At 50.3% G+C, this 12,678-nt stretch overlaps 6 protein-coding genes across 6 annotated transcripts; 2 read left to right on the top strand and 4 right to left on the bottom strand.

Annotated features, from left to right (window-relative positions):
* Nucleotides 1-29: 29 nt before the first annotated feature.
* Nucleotides 30-1,067, bottom strand: N7473_001959 (40S ribosomal uS13 domain-containing protein; the record flags this gene model as incomplete). Its single annotated transcript, XM_057147899.1, has 3 exons — nucleotides 30-327; nucleotides 610-775; nucleotides 908-1,067. Coding segments are annotated over 3 exons (624 nt in total), but the record flags the coding sequence as incomplete, so codon positions are not given.
* A 1,135-nt stretch (nucleotides 1,068-2,202) lies between these two features.
* N7473_001958 (uncharacterized protein) lies at nucleotides 2,203-4,734 on the top strand (the record flags this gene model as incomplete). Its single annotated transcript, XM_057147898.1, has 1 exon — nucleotides 2,203-4,734. The coding sequence occupies one exon, from the start codon at nucleotides 2,203-2,205 to the stop codon at nucleotides 4,732-4,734; it is 2,532 nt and encodes an 843-aa protein (XP_057011552.1).
* A 1,105-nt stretch (nucleotides 4,735-5,839) lies between these two features.
* Nucleotides 5,840-6,888, bottom strand: N7473_001957 (peroxidase; the record flags this gene model as incomplete). Its single annotated transcript, XM_057147897.1, has 2 exons — nucleotides 5,840-6,665; nucleotides 6,779-6,888. 2 exons carry the CDS (start codon nucleotides 6,886-6,888, stop codon nucleotides 5,840-5,842), a joined length of 936 nt encoding a protein of 311 aa, XP_057011551.1.
* A 904-nt stretch (nucleotides 6,889-7,792) lies between these two features.
* On the bottom strand, nucleotides 7,793-8,551 carry N7473_001956 (uncharacterized protein; the record flags this gene model as incomplete). The annotated part of the gene is made up of 1 exon (XM_057147896.1): nucleotides 7,793-8,551. The coding sequence occupies one exon, from the start codon at nucleotides 8,549-8,551 to the stop codon at nucleotides 7,793-7,795; it is 759 nt and encodes a 252-aa protein (XP_057011550.1).
* Nucleotides 8,552-9,147: 596 nt separating this feature from the next.
* On the bottom strand, nucleotides 9,148-10,391 carry N7473_001955 (3-isopropylmalate dehydrogenase; the record flags this gene model as incomplete). Its single annotated transcript, XM_057147895.1, has 3 exons — nucleotides 9,148-9,352; nucleotides 9,408-9,831; nucleotides 9,893-10,391. The coding sequence occupies 3 exons, from the start codon at nucleotides 10,389-10,391 to the stop codon at nucleotides 9,148-9,150; spliced, it is 1,128 nt and encodes a 375-aa protein (XP_057011549.1).
* Nucleotides 10,392-11,109: 718 nt separating this feature from the next.
* On the top strand, nucleotides 11,110-12,538 carry N7473_001954 (HSP70/90 family co-chaperone CNS1; the record flags this gene model as incomplete). Its single annotated transcript, XM_057147894.1, has 3 exons — nucleotides 11,110-11,404; nucleotides 11,489-11,761; nucleotides 11,823-12,538. The coding sequence occupies 3 exons, from the start codon at nucleotides 11,110-11,112 to the stop codon at nucleotides 12,536-12,538; spliced, it is 1,284 nt and encodes a 427-aa protein (XP_057011548.1).
* Between the last annotated feature and the right edge of the window lie 140 nt (nucleotides 12,539-12,678).

The following is a 12,678-nucleotide window of genomic DNA, read 5'->3' as shown; positions in this document are numbered from 1 at the left end:
CCCCGGAAAATAAGACAAACACAATACGTTTAGCCCTTCTTCTTGCTGACACCGACGGTGCGGCCACGGCGACCAGTGGTCTTGGTGTGCTGGCCACGGACACGCAGGCCCCAGTAGTGACGGAGACCGCGGTGGGAGCGGATCTTCTTCAGGCGCTCGAGGTCCTCACGGAGCTTGGAGTCGAGACCGTTGGAAACGACCTGGGAGTCCTTGCCGTCGGTGATGTCGCGCTGTCTGTTCAGGAACCACCCGGGGATCTTGTACTGGGTGGGGGTCTGGAGGATGGTGACGATACGCTCAAGCTCTTCGGTGGTAAGCTCACCGGCACTGTATAGATCGAGAACTGTCAGCATTTCCGCTCGGGAAGGCGTGTTGTCGATAACTCTGCAATGTCCTCAGAGTGTCTTGGTGGTTGTTCCCCACTCCTCGGTTTCCGTCCCATCCCTTTAAACGCACACACAGACGATATGAATTTTCATTTCAGGTCGACAATATCGTAGTCCGTCAAGTCACCATCTCCTGTCTCTCTTCCATTCCCTGTAAAATCCAACCGCCCAAGACACCCAAGAACCTTGCAGAGAGTCGCTGGTATTTCCGATAAAAACGTACCGCTTGTTGAGATCGACATCGGCCTTCTTGCAGACCAAGTTGGAGTAACGGCGACCGACACCCTTGATCTGGGTCAGGGCGTACATGATCTTCTGCTTACCCTCAACATTGGTGTTGAGGAGACGCAGAATGTACTGGAAGTTTGTCTTCTCGCCGGACACGAGCGCTGTAAATCGGGCGACAAGTTAGCTGACATTATTCTTTCATCGAGGTGCCCATATTTGTGGCAGGCGGGTTTTGTTTGATGCTCTCGTTGCATTTGTAGAATCGAAAACTGGCGTGGGAGAGGGCAACATACACATGATGGGCGATGGGCGCGCGGATCGCGATGTGTTGACGACAAGAGGAATGGTGAGGAGGAAGTCTCGAGTGACTTTTGCTTCCGTTGTGGGATAGGGTAATTGGGGCGCTAGCCTGTTTGGGAAAAGTGCGGTGTGAGGGCTCGCTTGATGGGAGCACTAGTCCTGTTTCGGGGGTCTTGGTCATGTGCCATTTTCCCCTTGGCTTTTTGTGGTGTTCATCAGTGATGTCACCTGACTTGTATGTAAAATTGGTAACTGCCACTGAAATTAACTGGCTGGGATAACCTGTATGTTTCAATGTTACATGTCCACTGATGATCACTAGGCAGTGCCCTACTCTTCTTTCTTTGATACTCCATCAAGTTTGAATTCAACATGTTTCTCCTGGCACGAGCCCATGGCGCTTCCAGTCGAGTCTTTGTTCTGTCCCTGGGGCCGAAAGTAACCCTGCAGCTTATACTTTTTCTCAGTTTGAATCGATCTGGCCGTGGGCTGCCGATGAATGTCTTCGTGTATACAGCTTCCTCTCTTGCAAGGTATCTTCATTAAATGGATTCGACCATCTCGGGTGGCACTACACAAAGAACACTCCCTGCGCTCTCCAACTACTGCTTTGTAGTGGGAAGCCACGAAATTTCTGGACCTTCTGAACTCGAGCTTCGACGGACTCGATGTTCTCTTTGTTTCCCAGATGACCCCCGGACTTTGGGAAAGAAGTGTCCATTCATTCAACCCAATCGACGCCACAGACCAACCTTGACTTTCCCGCCAACATCTTGGACTTCATTTTCTGTTTCTCTTTGTTCTTGGTTACCTCGTCTGTCCGTCAAAATTGTCAGCTGATGCCAAATTTAGTACCAGGAGCCCAGCATAGCCGACTTCAAAGGCAGGTCCCCTACAATTCAAAATGGGGCCTCCGAAAAGACCAGGGCTTGAAAGACCCATGGACGTTGTTCAATTGGATTCTCTTTCATTGTCTCGAGGGAGATTTTATCATTTCTATATCTCGGAAGAGAGACTCGATGGAGTGATTGCCTTGGTCAAATCCTCCCCCCAGCTCGACAACATAAGAATCCTTTCAACCCCCCAGAACCGTCTTGCAACCCGTCAATCTTCTTGTCTCTCGCTGCTCAATTCCTGACTTGAAACATCATTAGATTACCAGTCCATCCTGATCGCGTCTTGTTTCTCTCTTCATCTTCCGTTATTTTGAGTTAGGAAATTCATTCCTACATTCTTTGACTACCCTCATTTCCTCTACCAACCCTCGTGCCCAGAACTTCACAGCACGATGCAGCAGTTTCCCAGTGGCCCTGATGAGATTCAAGTGCCGTGGGAGCAAGTGCCGAAATATTCCCTGGATGCGCTTCCAGACCCTCCGGATGATTATATGTTTCTTGGGCGTCCTTACAATAGTAACTGGAGCAAAATCCGAACCCCCTTACTCTATCAACTGAGAATATTCGCCAAACTCTTTCTATGGGGATTTGAATGTGGCACGGATTCAAAGGGCGCTATTCACAAGTCCCTTGCTAAGCTCAATTATTATATGAGACCGGAGTATCAATTCCGCACGCAAGACGAAATGTTCGACCTCTCACGAGACGGTGGCCCGCGACTTCTGCGATACACAATTAGACCTACACCCTTCCCGGTCAGCCGCCATTACCCTGGGTTGCTAACGGAGGATGAGATGCGGCAGCTTGGAGCGGAACATTATGCCCGCCCAGCAGATGCACCGGCGGATTTGGACGACAAATTCATTTTTCAATTCTTACTGCCACCCCACACGCCTATGACTCTACCAGCAATCCCTCAACCACCTCAGCTGAGCCAGCTTGTGGAGGGGGCCCAACAATCACAGGCACCGGAGCCGCAAAAGTACAAATATCTGAACGATTTCAACCCCAATCCCGTCCGAGAGGCAATTGAAAAGGCTATGGTCAACCTTTGCTACAAGAAACTCGAGAGGCACCCTCATGCACCGACCATGGCCCCAGTGGGTACCCGGGTCGCCGTTTCTAACAATGACCTGGGCATTGTGCAGGTCGGCACTCATACGACTGTTTCGGAGGTGCGATTGAATCCGCACACACATAAGTTTGACCCGGCGGGATTTCCATTTCCATATCGTGGTCGTGGTCCCGTCTGGGCCGATGGGTCGTGTGCCATTGATACCGTTATCGTGATTGGCATGCTGACCCAGGCCGGTTGTACCATGATTGACCGGGAAAATGGTATGGAAGAGAAATTCACGGAGATTGAAAAGGCCTACATCCAGGTGACCAACATGAACTGGGATGCCTTTGATGACAAGGTGTCGATTGAGCTTCGCCATTCGTTTTACAATCTCCTATGTGACCATATACCCGACATCAAACGGGGCGAGTCAGTCCCGCCCTGGGTGGTTTGGGCCGAATCCACCAGGAACTTTGCGCAATTTCAGGTCAAATACTTTGAGGAACCGAAAGATGCATGCTCCATGTGTGAAAGAGTGGAGACCGAACGCATCCCCGTGGTTGGCAATTGCTTGAATCCATACAAGCAGGATGGAGATAACCAAGGTGTTGAGATGTCGAAGTTGATTGAACGGGCGTGGAGTCTAGAGCCTATTCACTACAGCTGTGGGTATTGTCTTGAACCGAAGGGGCCGAGCAGGTTGAGATACGTGACAGAACTCCCTCTTCGCTTGGTAGTCACCGCAGGTTCTAGTTTCCGTGTTCTGGGCCACACCCAAAACCAGAAACTTGTTTACAGGGACGCGGACGGAAACATCCAGACAGCGGTCTATCGCTGGATGGGCGGAGTCTACTACAAAAACGATCATGTCCGGGTCTTCTGGAACGACAGTGAAAGAGGCGAGTTTGACATGGGCAACCTCCGCAAGTACGACGGCCAAGATGCAGGGGGAGTCATCATCGGTAATGTTTCGCCGTACTCACGAGAGGAACGAGTTGCGCCCGAGTGGCTCCAGGAGGGCCTTCCCGTCGCAATGTACGAGCTCGTCATCAACCCAAGCCAGGACATGTTGCACGCCGCGGCGGAGACTATCACCGAGATGTCCAACCTCATCGCTCAGGATAAGCCCTTCCTCGTTCAGCATTACCCTTGGTTTCCGCTCGTCGAGCGCAAGTCGCCTTACCTCCCTCTGGAGCGCATCCTCCCTGACACCGGCGAGCGATACTACGAGAAGGCTCTCACACCAACGCCAGAAGTGCAACAGCCGCAGAACACCGACATGAATGAAGTCCTGGCCGAACAGCTCGCCGAATGGAGAATGCAATCCGGCACCGACGTCTTAGAAAGTCTGAACGCCGAAATGGAACAAATGGATCCCGGTCTTCTCCAACGCCTCGCACACAGCGAGCCTCTCTTCAGCTCATTCAACGACGACCCGAACGACCTCATCAATCATCTGGAAATGTGGCCCGAGGCCGCGCCCCCACAAGAAGGTGGTACAACTACATTCCCCAATCTTCCCAAAACCCCGACCATGCCCAGTGCTCCGGGTGCTCCGGGTGCTTCGAAGAGTCCGTACTGGAATTGGATCAATTTGTCTCCGAACAAGAACGCCAAGGCAGGCGGGTTTAGAAGTCCTGGCGAGAAAACGGTGACGGTGGTGAATATTCGTGATGATTGTCGTGTTGGTCCGTCGCCGTACCAGTTGTACAAGGTTCCTGTCAAGTCTATCAAGGCTGCGATGAGGCGACTTAGTGCGGCGCAGCTGCAGAGTCGGAGTCTGCCGAAGAAGAGGTCGAGATTGGAGGAGTTGAAGGATGATGAAGCGGGCAATAAGAGGACGATGAGGAAAAGTAAGAGGTGAACAGTATAGAGTGGGGGTTGTAGGGGGGCTTGGAGGAGTTGAAGGATGATGAAGCGGGCAATAAGAGGACGATGAGGAAAAGTAAGAGGTGAACAGTATAGAGTGGGGGTTGTAGGGGGGCTTGGAGGAGGACTCGATGTTGGCCCTCGGTGCTTGATATACCCGTTTTCTTTTTGGTATTGTTTCTCGATTATTTCTTTTCTCGGGCTGGCCTCAACCGCGAGATGTGTTATTCTGCGTTTTGTCCGGGTATATTCTATCTTGCTCATGTTTGCTTTCTTTTGTGACATGAATAGTTGATTGTTCGATAGTGATTCTCTAGAGTTAAGTTGCTTAGTTCATGCTATTTTGTTTCTCCCATTATCTTCCGTCTACAATATTTAAGTTATACCCAATCTATTATTAATAAGAATTGGCCACACAACCAGCACTAGCATGTCACAGCAGTAGTGTGTAATTATATATGTACCAGTGTTGTCACATTCCTGTTGTGGTGCTGTTTACCTGACAAAACATCGCCGATACAAGTTGATGGAGGAATGAACCAATAAGAGCCTTGATATTAACCATCGGGTATACTAATTTGGTAAGGAAACTAAGGAAACTAAACGAGTGGAGGCGGCCGCCCCCGCTTACCCCAGACTCAGACTCTCTCTCCTCTTTCCCGCCCTGTTCTCCGTCTTTTCTTTTCATCTTTCCCCCTTCTTCTCTTCTTCACCATTGCTATATTCTTGGTTTTTGTCCTTTCCCAGATCTGAATGATTAGACAGTTTCCTGTTTTGTTCTAGGCTACGAGGTTCTCTAAACTCTTGATACTCGAGAAAAGCCTATGCATTGCCATGTTCCCTGGCTACTAACCAAACAGGCAACTCACCAGAATCCTCATACAGACAGACTATCGTCCCATCCAGGCTATCACGGGTGATTCGGATTATCAAATATCTTTCACTCATAATCTATGATCTATTTACATGTCTATACCCAGTCTCTATACTGACGGGCCAGATCTATCAACACAGGGGGAATTCCAACACAATAACAAAACAGAAGCAGGACAGTCACGCACAAAATCAACAAAAGAGAAACACGAAGCAGTCTCTACCGCTTACAGACGAGCACGAGGCTCACCCTTAGCCTTGCTGGGACCCGTGGCCACGTTGCTCTTCTTAGGAGCAGACACATAACCACCCAATTGATTATCAGTGTTGACGACATTACCCTTGGCATCACGACGGATACCCAGCTCAACCAACTTGGCAAAGACCTTGGCAAAGTGATCGAAGAACAGCTCCTTGTCCTCGGCATACCGCTGCACCCACGGCAAGAAGGCCGGGTCAGTCTTCAGCGCCATATCGGTCGGCAGCATCATGAGCGGCTCCTCGTCCTCCTCCGCATCGGGATCCTCATACACAAACTGGGTCATGCCCGTCGCCAGTTTGCGGGGCTTCCAGTCCAACTGCAGCAGCAACTTGAAGAACGAGTTGGAGAACCGAGTCGGGTTCGTCACCCACGGTCCCTCGAATCCACTACGGTCGCCGTGGCAGCGACCGAGGTTGTGACCGCCAGACAGCGCAACAATCTCTTGATCGTTGAAGCCCATGCGGTTGAAGATGAAGCGCAAGTGATCAGCGCCCAGGGCACCGTCGGGCAGGCGTCCTCGGGGTGGAACCTTGGAGTCATCGACCAGGTCGGTACGTCCACCCTGCCAGGGGATATCAGGTCCGCCCAACTCCTTGATTGCGACTACGCCTGCCAGAGTCCACAAGTCCGAGTATGTGATCCATGGGTGCTTTTCCTTGATCGGCTCGAGGAACGCGCGACCGTGTTGCAAACCCGCGTTGGCCGGGTCGCCACCTTCAGTCTCATAGCGCATACCGGCGCCGTTGGAGCCGCCAGTATCGGATTCGGCATCATAAGTACCAGCGGAATGCCTGCATGGAGAAGAGATGGTTAGCAAATCTTGTTCCTGTTTAAGGTTCACTACCGGCATCCCGACCGATCGTCGGGATCTCGTCATTCGCCGACCGAGACGACAAAAACATACCATGCCAACCGCACAAACACAGGGCCTGCGCTTCCATCGTCATATCCGGGCTTCTGGAGCTGAGCAGCGATATCCTTGCGGACCGCCTCATAGTCACCGTGGCGACTCATTCTCGGCCGATAACGTCTGGGGTAAAGAGTGGTGAAAGGGCTCGAAGGATGCGGATGCGGATCAAGAACGCAAAAATTGCTTCCGAACCGACTAATTTCTGGTCTTCAAAGAAAGGAATGAAGATTTCAAAACAGATGAAAACACAGAAGAGAAAGAGAAAAGAAACAAAAGGGGATCGAGGAAAGAAAAGAAAGGGTCGCGAATCCTGGAGTGGTTGATTCTCCCACATGAAGACCGCCAGTGGATCCACAGGACAAATCCAATTTGTCCGCCGTCGACCAGCCAAAATGCCGAGGTTCTTTTTCGGTCGATGATACCCCGTTTTATCCCCGATGAGCTCTTTTACAGTCTCTGACTCTCATGCTGCAGGCGCAATTCGGCTGCTTGGTTTCGTGTGCGAATTCTTCCGATTCTCGGCCATTCTCGCGATTTCAAAATCTATGTAAGTGTGGCTCGGACTGTATCTAACTTGCGATCAGTTTGAGTGAAGTCATAATCATACTTTTTTGGCGGCGATCAAATGCCGTCGGCCTGGAAATCTGATTGCCTCGGAACTTGAAAGCCGACCTTATCGTCTAGCCCGTGCTACAATCACGATACGATAGAGCTTCGATATCGCGTGCGATCGGGTTCTCGAATTGATTAACTAGGATTTACAGATTTACAGATTATTTGCTTCACTGCAAAACTTCCATGAATTGAGCTTTGAGGTCGCCAACCTGCAATTACCCACCCCGAACATTTCCTAGATAATCAAACATTCATGGCCAATCGGCCAGGAGTACATGGCCTGCAAACGAGCACCTGTAACTCCTAACCTGCAACAAACTCCCCCGGAATGAGACAGAAAGATGAAAAGAAAAAAAAAAAAAAAAGCTCAGAAATAGAAGAAATGCAAATCAATCACAGTCCTTTCATGAGCCCATCCTCCTTGATGTTATCCTCCTCCCACTCTCCATCAGCATTGTCCTCATCCTGAACCATCTGCTCCTGACCATCATAGCCCCGATTCTTCCTCATCTCCTCACAATACCGATTAACGCGCTCAGCGCGTTCATCGAACTCCTTTTGTGCCTTCTCCTCGAGATAACGAGAATAGTGCTCAATGCGGTCATCTAATTGCTTCTGTGACTGGAACGGGCGTCCTTGCGCCTCCACAGACGCAACCCGCTCCTTCAACACCCTCACCTGCTGCTCCAACCAGTCAACTTTATTCGCGTACATCTGGCCCATGACATCCATACTTTGCGCGAGCTCCATGTAATTCTGGTGCTTTTGAGTGTTCTGTCTCTTGAGTCTGGTAATCATATCCTCCAATCGATCCTGCATCTTGAGATTGTTCTGTCCCATGCACTGCATCATGGTTGAGACTTGGAAGATGTTGTCGTCGCTGAGGATGCCGTTTCGGTGATACTCGTTGATAGAGGAGACGCTTGCAACGATGTCGTCGACGATGGAGTTCATGAGTCGGGTCTTGTCTCTTGAGTTGCTCATGTGCTTGACTTGTTCGACGCGTAGGACGGAGTAGCCGGGGACGAAATCGGGATTGGATGCGTTGGATTGGAAGATGGTGGGTTTTCGTGGAGGGGTTCCTGGCTTTGGCTTCAGGGTTGGACGGGGCCTGGCCATTTCGGCGGAGTCGTTCTCGGTGTCGCTGGGCATGATTTTGTCTTCTGATGGTGGCTGTGATGGTGGCTGTGGTGTAGGATATGGGGATCGAGAGACGAAAAGTTTTGGGAAAAGTGAAGCGAGGATAGAAGACATGGGAGGGCGAGGAGAGCTGAGATGGTTGAAGATGGTTGAAGTTTTTGTTTGGGATAAGAAGGCGCTTTGATGCTGTTGACGCGCTTCCTTTTTGATAGTATCAATCAAACATGGCAGGTGCGTCACGCAAACCGGGTCGCGGGTTCTTCAAATTCTTTCATGGCTGGGGCGCCGCCACCCTTGTTGAAAATAAGGAAGGAGCGAATTTCTGCCAGCCTTTCGAACATATCAGGGAATAAGAGATGTTTGGTACCCTTCCTAAAGAGAGGAGGAAGAGAAGACCAGGGCTTCTTATAGAGGGCCACGATAAAGAGTGCAAAAAGTGATAGTACTAGAAGTATTGAGCAGTAGTTACAAACTCCCATATCATCATCCTCAGTTGCCTATCCGACATATACTCAATTGTTTAGACAGTTATAGATAGGTTCAAGGGGATAATAGTAAAGAATAGATCATATTACCTTTCATCAAGCGTGCCTACCGTTTCTATAGAACTACAGCTCGGCCACAATTGCATCGCCCAATTCCTTTGTACCCATCGTGCCCCCTAGATCAGGTGTACGCAAGCCCTTATCAAGCACATTTCGCACTGCATCCTCTAGATGTCTAGCTTCATCCTCCATGTTCAAGGAGTACCGGAACATCAATGCCACACACAAGATCATCGCGACAGGGTTAGCAATATTCTTTCCCGCAATACTATCAAACAGATTAGTATACCAGGTAACCCCTAATCGGCAGTGTTAGAACTCACGTTGGAGCCGAGCCATGAGTAGGCTCATACAGCCCATACGGCCGCTTGTTAAGTGTCTTATCACCAGGCAGCCCATTGAGACTAGCACTCGGCAAAACACCCAAAGTCCCAACAATCGAGCCCGCCTGGTCGGAAATCATATCGCCAAAAGTATTATCAGCGAGAATCACACCGTTCAAGGATCGTGGGTTAGTTGCCAGGATCAAAGATGCAGAGTCGGCCAGTTGGTGGACTAGTTTGAGCTGTGGGTATTCGGTGGTCATGGTCTTTTCGACGACACGACGCCAGAGGCGAGATGAAGCTAGGACATTTGCTTTGTCGAGGGAGATCACTGGCCAGGGGGGATTATGGCGTAGAGCCACTTCTGCGGCGAGACGGGTGACTCGTTGGATTTCTGCTTCGGAGTAGCCCCATTCATCCATTGCTGTTGAAGGTAGTGTCAGCAGGTTAATAAGAACTCGGTTGGGAGATGGTACTCTATATACCATAAGTTGGATCCTCGACTTTCCTCCCAAAGTAAGCACCACCACAATTCTCCCGAACAACTACAAAGTCCACCCCTTCACTTGTACCATCCTTCTCAGATCCAAAAAGCACCTCATGCCGAAAGGGGCTAAACTCCTTCGCAATCGATGCACTAGGCGAGCTAGACGAGCACGGTCGCAAATTGGCATAGATATCCATTGCTTTGCGAAGCTGCAGTAGTCCACCCTCGGGTCCATCGAGACCCCGGCGAGCGTTGTCCCACTTGGGGCCGCCGACTGCTGCGAAGAGAACCGCGTCCGAGGCAAGAGCTGCTTGCTTGACTTCTTCGGTAATGGATTTACCGGTTGCATCTATGCTGCAACCGCCGATGAGTTCTTGGCGGAGATTGAATTTGTGGTCGGGGCTTTCGAAGGCTTTGAGGACTTTGATTGCTTCCGTCATGACTTCGGGGCCTATACCGTCGCCGGGGAGGACGAGGATATTGTGAGTTTGGGCCATGGTTGAAAAGGATGAAAGGTATTCTCGATGGGTTTGTCGTAGAAGGGCGAGCTGGAGGATGAGATCAGCTTCTAATCTTTTAAGGTAGTCTTGCTTGCTTGAGGTATAGAAGCACTCCTATATCGGGGTCGGTGTTCCAACCGAATAATGCGGGGTTGAAGCGTCTCGGGCGTTCTCCGACGTGAGGATATCCGAGATGCGGAGGGCAGTGGATGTATCAATGGAAGGTTATTCCTCTGGTATTATAATTGAGAGTTCGCAGGGGCTGTTTACACACGATAAATGCTTTTTGGTGCTAACCGGGCCATAGTTTTGTAGCCTGTTTTGACTTTCTACCGTGTTACATAGTTCAGTTGGATCCTGAGGCAGTAAGGTGTCGAGGATCTAGGGCTGTATCCTGGCACGTGATCTTATAGGTTGTTCAGGATGTGTGGTTGTCTCTGATTGTTAGGAGTCATTAGACATGAGATAATTTACTTTGTCAATTCCAGACCCGGGATGTACAGATTTTTTCAACGAAATATTAGATGTGAGGACTGGTAGTTGAGGTTAAGCAAAACCTTTCACATGAAACCTTCTAGAAACTGCCCGTTGGGCTTACATCATACGTTCCTCCCCTCGTATTTGCACTGTTTGCACATCGGCGATTTCTAATCCCCGCAAAAAAAGTCCATGAGGAATTATACTTCTCTGTACAGCACCACCTCGCATTAACATCATGTCGCGGATTGAAGAGCTCCCAGACGACTTCGATGAGTCGCTCAACCTCAATGAGGCACCACCCCAGGTGGCTCAGGACCTGCCCCAGCCCGGCTTCGACGCCTTCGCCGCAAACAATGAAGCGCCTTTTCCGATCAATGAAGAGAGATTGAAGGAGATCATGAGTGACCCTAATCACCCTGATTTCCCCCCAGCCATGGCCTCAGTCAAATCACATTCCAAGGAAGAATTGCTGGATATGATGAACAAGACCCCGCTGTTTATGACGGATATTGAGAATGCTGGTGATGAGAGTATGTTGGATGTTCCTTTGCCTATCGCGTTTTACCTCTCTTTCACTTGGGAATGAAATGCTAACACCTTTTTCTTCCCTCCAGATGGCGAGAATATTCTTTTGGACGCTCTTCAAGCTCTCCAAAATGAAGGAACCCGAGCTGAGGTCGCTCAAAGTTTCAAGGAACAAGGCAATGAGGCTGTCGCAGAAAAGCGTTGGATCGATGCCAAGGAGATGTATACCAAGAGCATTGCTGTCGTCTCTGCTAAGGAAGACAAATGGGATAAGCCTGAGGATCTCAAGGCGGAAGAGAAGCTCCTACGCCAGATGGAGGAAGTTTCACACAACAACCGCGCATTGTGTAACCTTGAGCTTGGTATGTTCTCGTTATTACGCGGTTCTTTTAGAATTGCTGCTTACAGAAACCCTGGCTATAGGCAACTACCGCTCCTGCACACTTGACTGCGCTGCAGTTCTCAAGCTCAACCCGAAGAATGTCAAGGCCTTCTACCGTTCCGCAATGGCCCTCCTCAAGCTGGATAAGGTCGCGGAGGCTGAAGATGCTGCTTCGCGAGGCTTGAACATCGATCCCTCAAATAAAGCACTTCAGACCGCTGCTTCCAAGATTGCCGATCGCAAGGCTCAAGTGGAGCGTGTCGCTGCCAAGCGCAAGGCTGAAGAGGAGCTTGCGCGCAAGCAGAACCTAGTTCTAAGCACGGCTCTGCGTGCCCGTCAGATCCGCACGCGCAAGACCGATCAGCCCCCAGACATGGAAGATACCAGGATTCGTCTCGTTCCCGACCCACTCTCACCGGAGAGCTCGGTTGAATTCCCTGCTGTCTTCCTCTATCCAATGGATGCGCAGTCTGATTTCATCAAGTGTTTCTCGGAGCTCCACTCGATTGTGGATCACCTCGAGTATATCTTCCCGCTCCCGTGGGATACTAAGAAGGAATACACGATCAACAATGTCGAGTGCTTCATGCAGACCGTCACCGGCGGCCTCATCAAGGCTGGAAAGAAGCTGCCTTTATTGCAAATTCTTTCTGGTGGCAAAGTTGAAGTTGTGGACGAGCTGGTCAAAATCTTCGTTGTGCCACTTTCCAAGACTGGTGCGTTCATCGCTGAGATGAAGGCCCGTAAGGAGGGTTGAGCTTGGAAAGTTGAGCGCTGTGTCGCCAATTCTCACCCTATACTTTCCTCTCCTGGAGCTCCGACGCCTTAGGCCAAAGTCAGGACTCATGCGCTTCCCTCTCTCTGAAGCGCTTACGATAACCCAACTGGTTATGTGGT

Source organism: Penicillium subrubescens (genome assembly GCF_028828155.1).
Source record: "Penicillium subrubescens strain IBT 31985 chromosome Unknown utg000002l_segment0_segment0, whole genome shotgun sequence".
NCBI classification, from domain to species: domain Eukaryota; kingdom Fungi; phylum Ascomycota; class Eurotiomycetes; order Eurotiales; family Aspergillaceae; genus Penicillium; species Penicillium subrubescens.
This window is presented reverse-complemented; position numbering and strand designations above follow the sequence as displayed.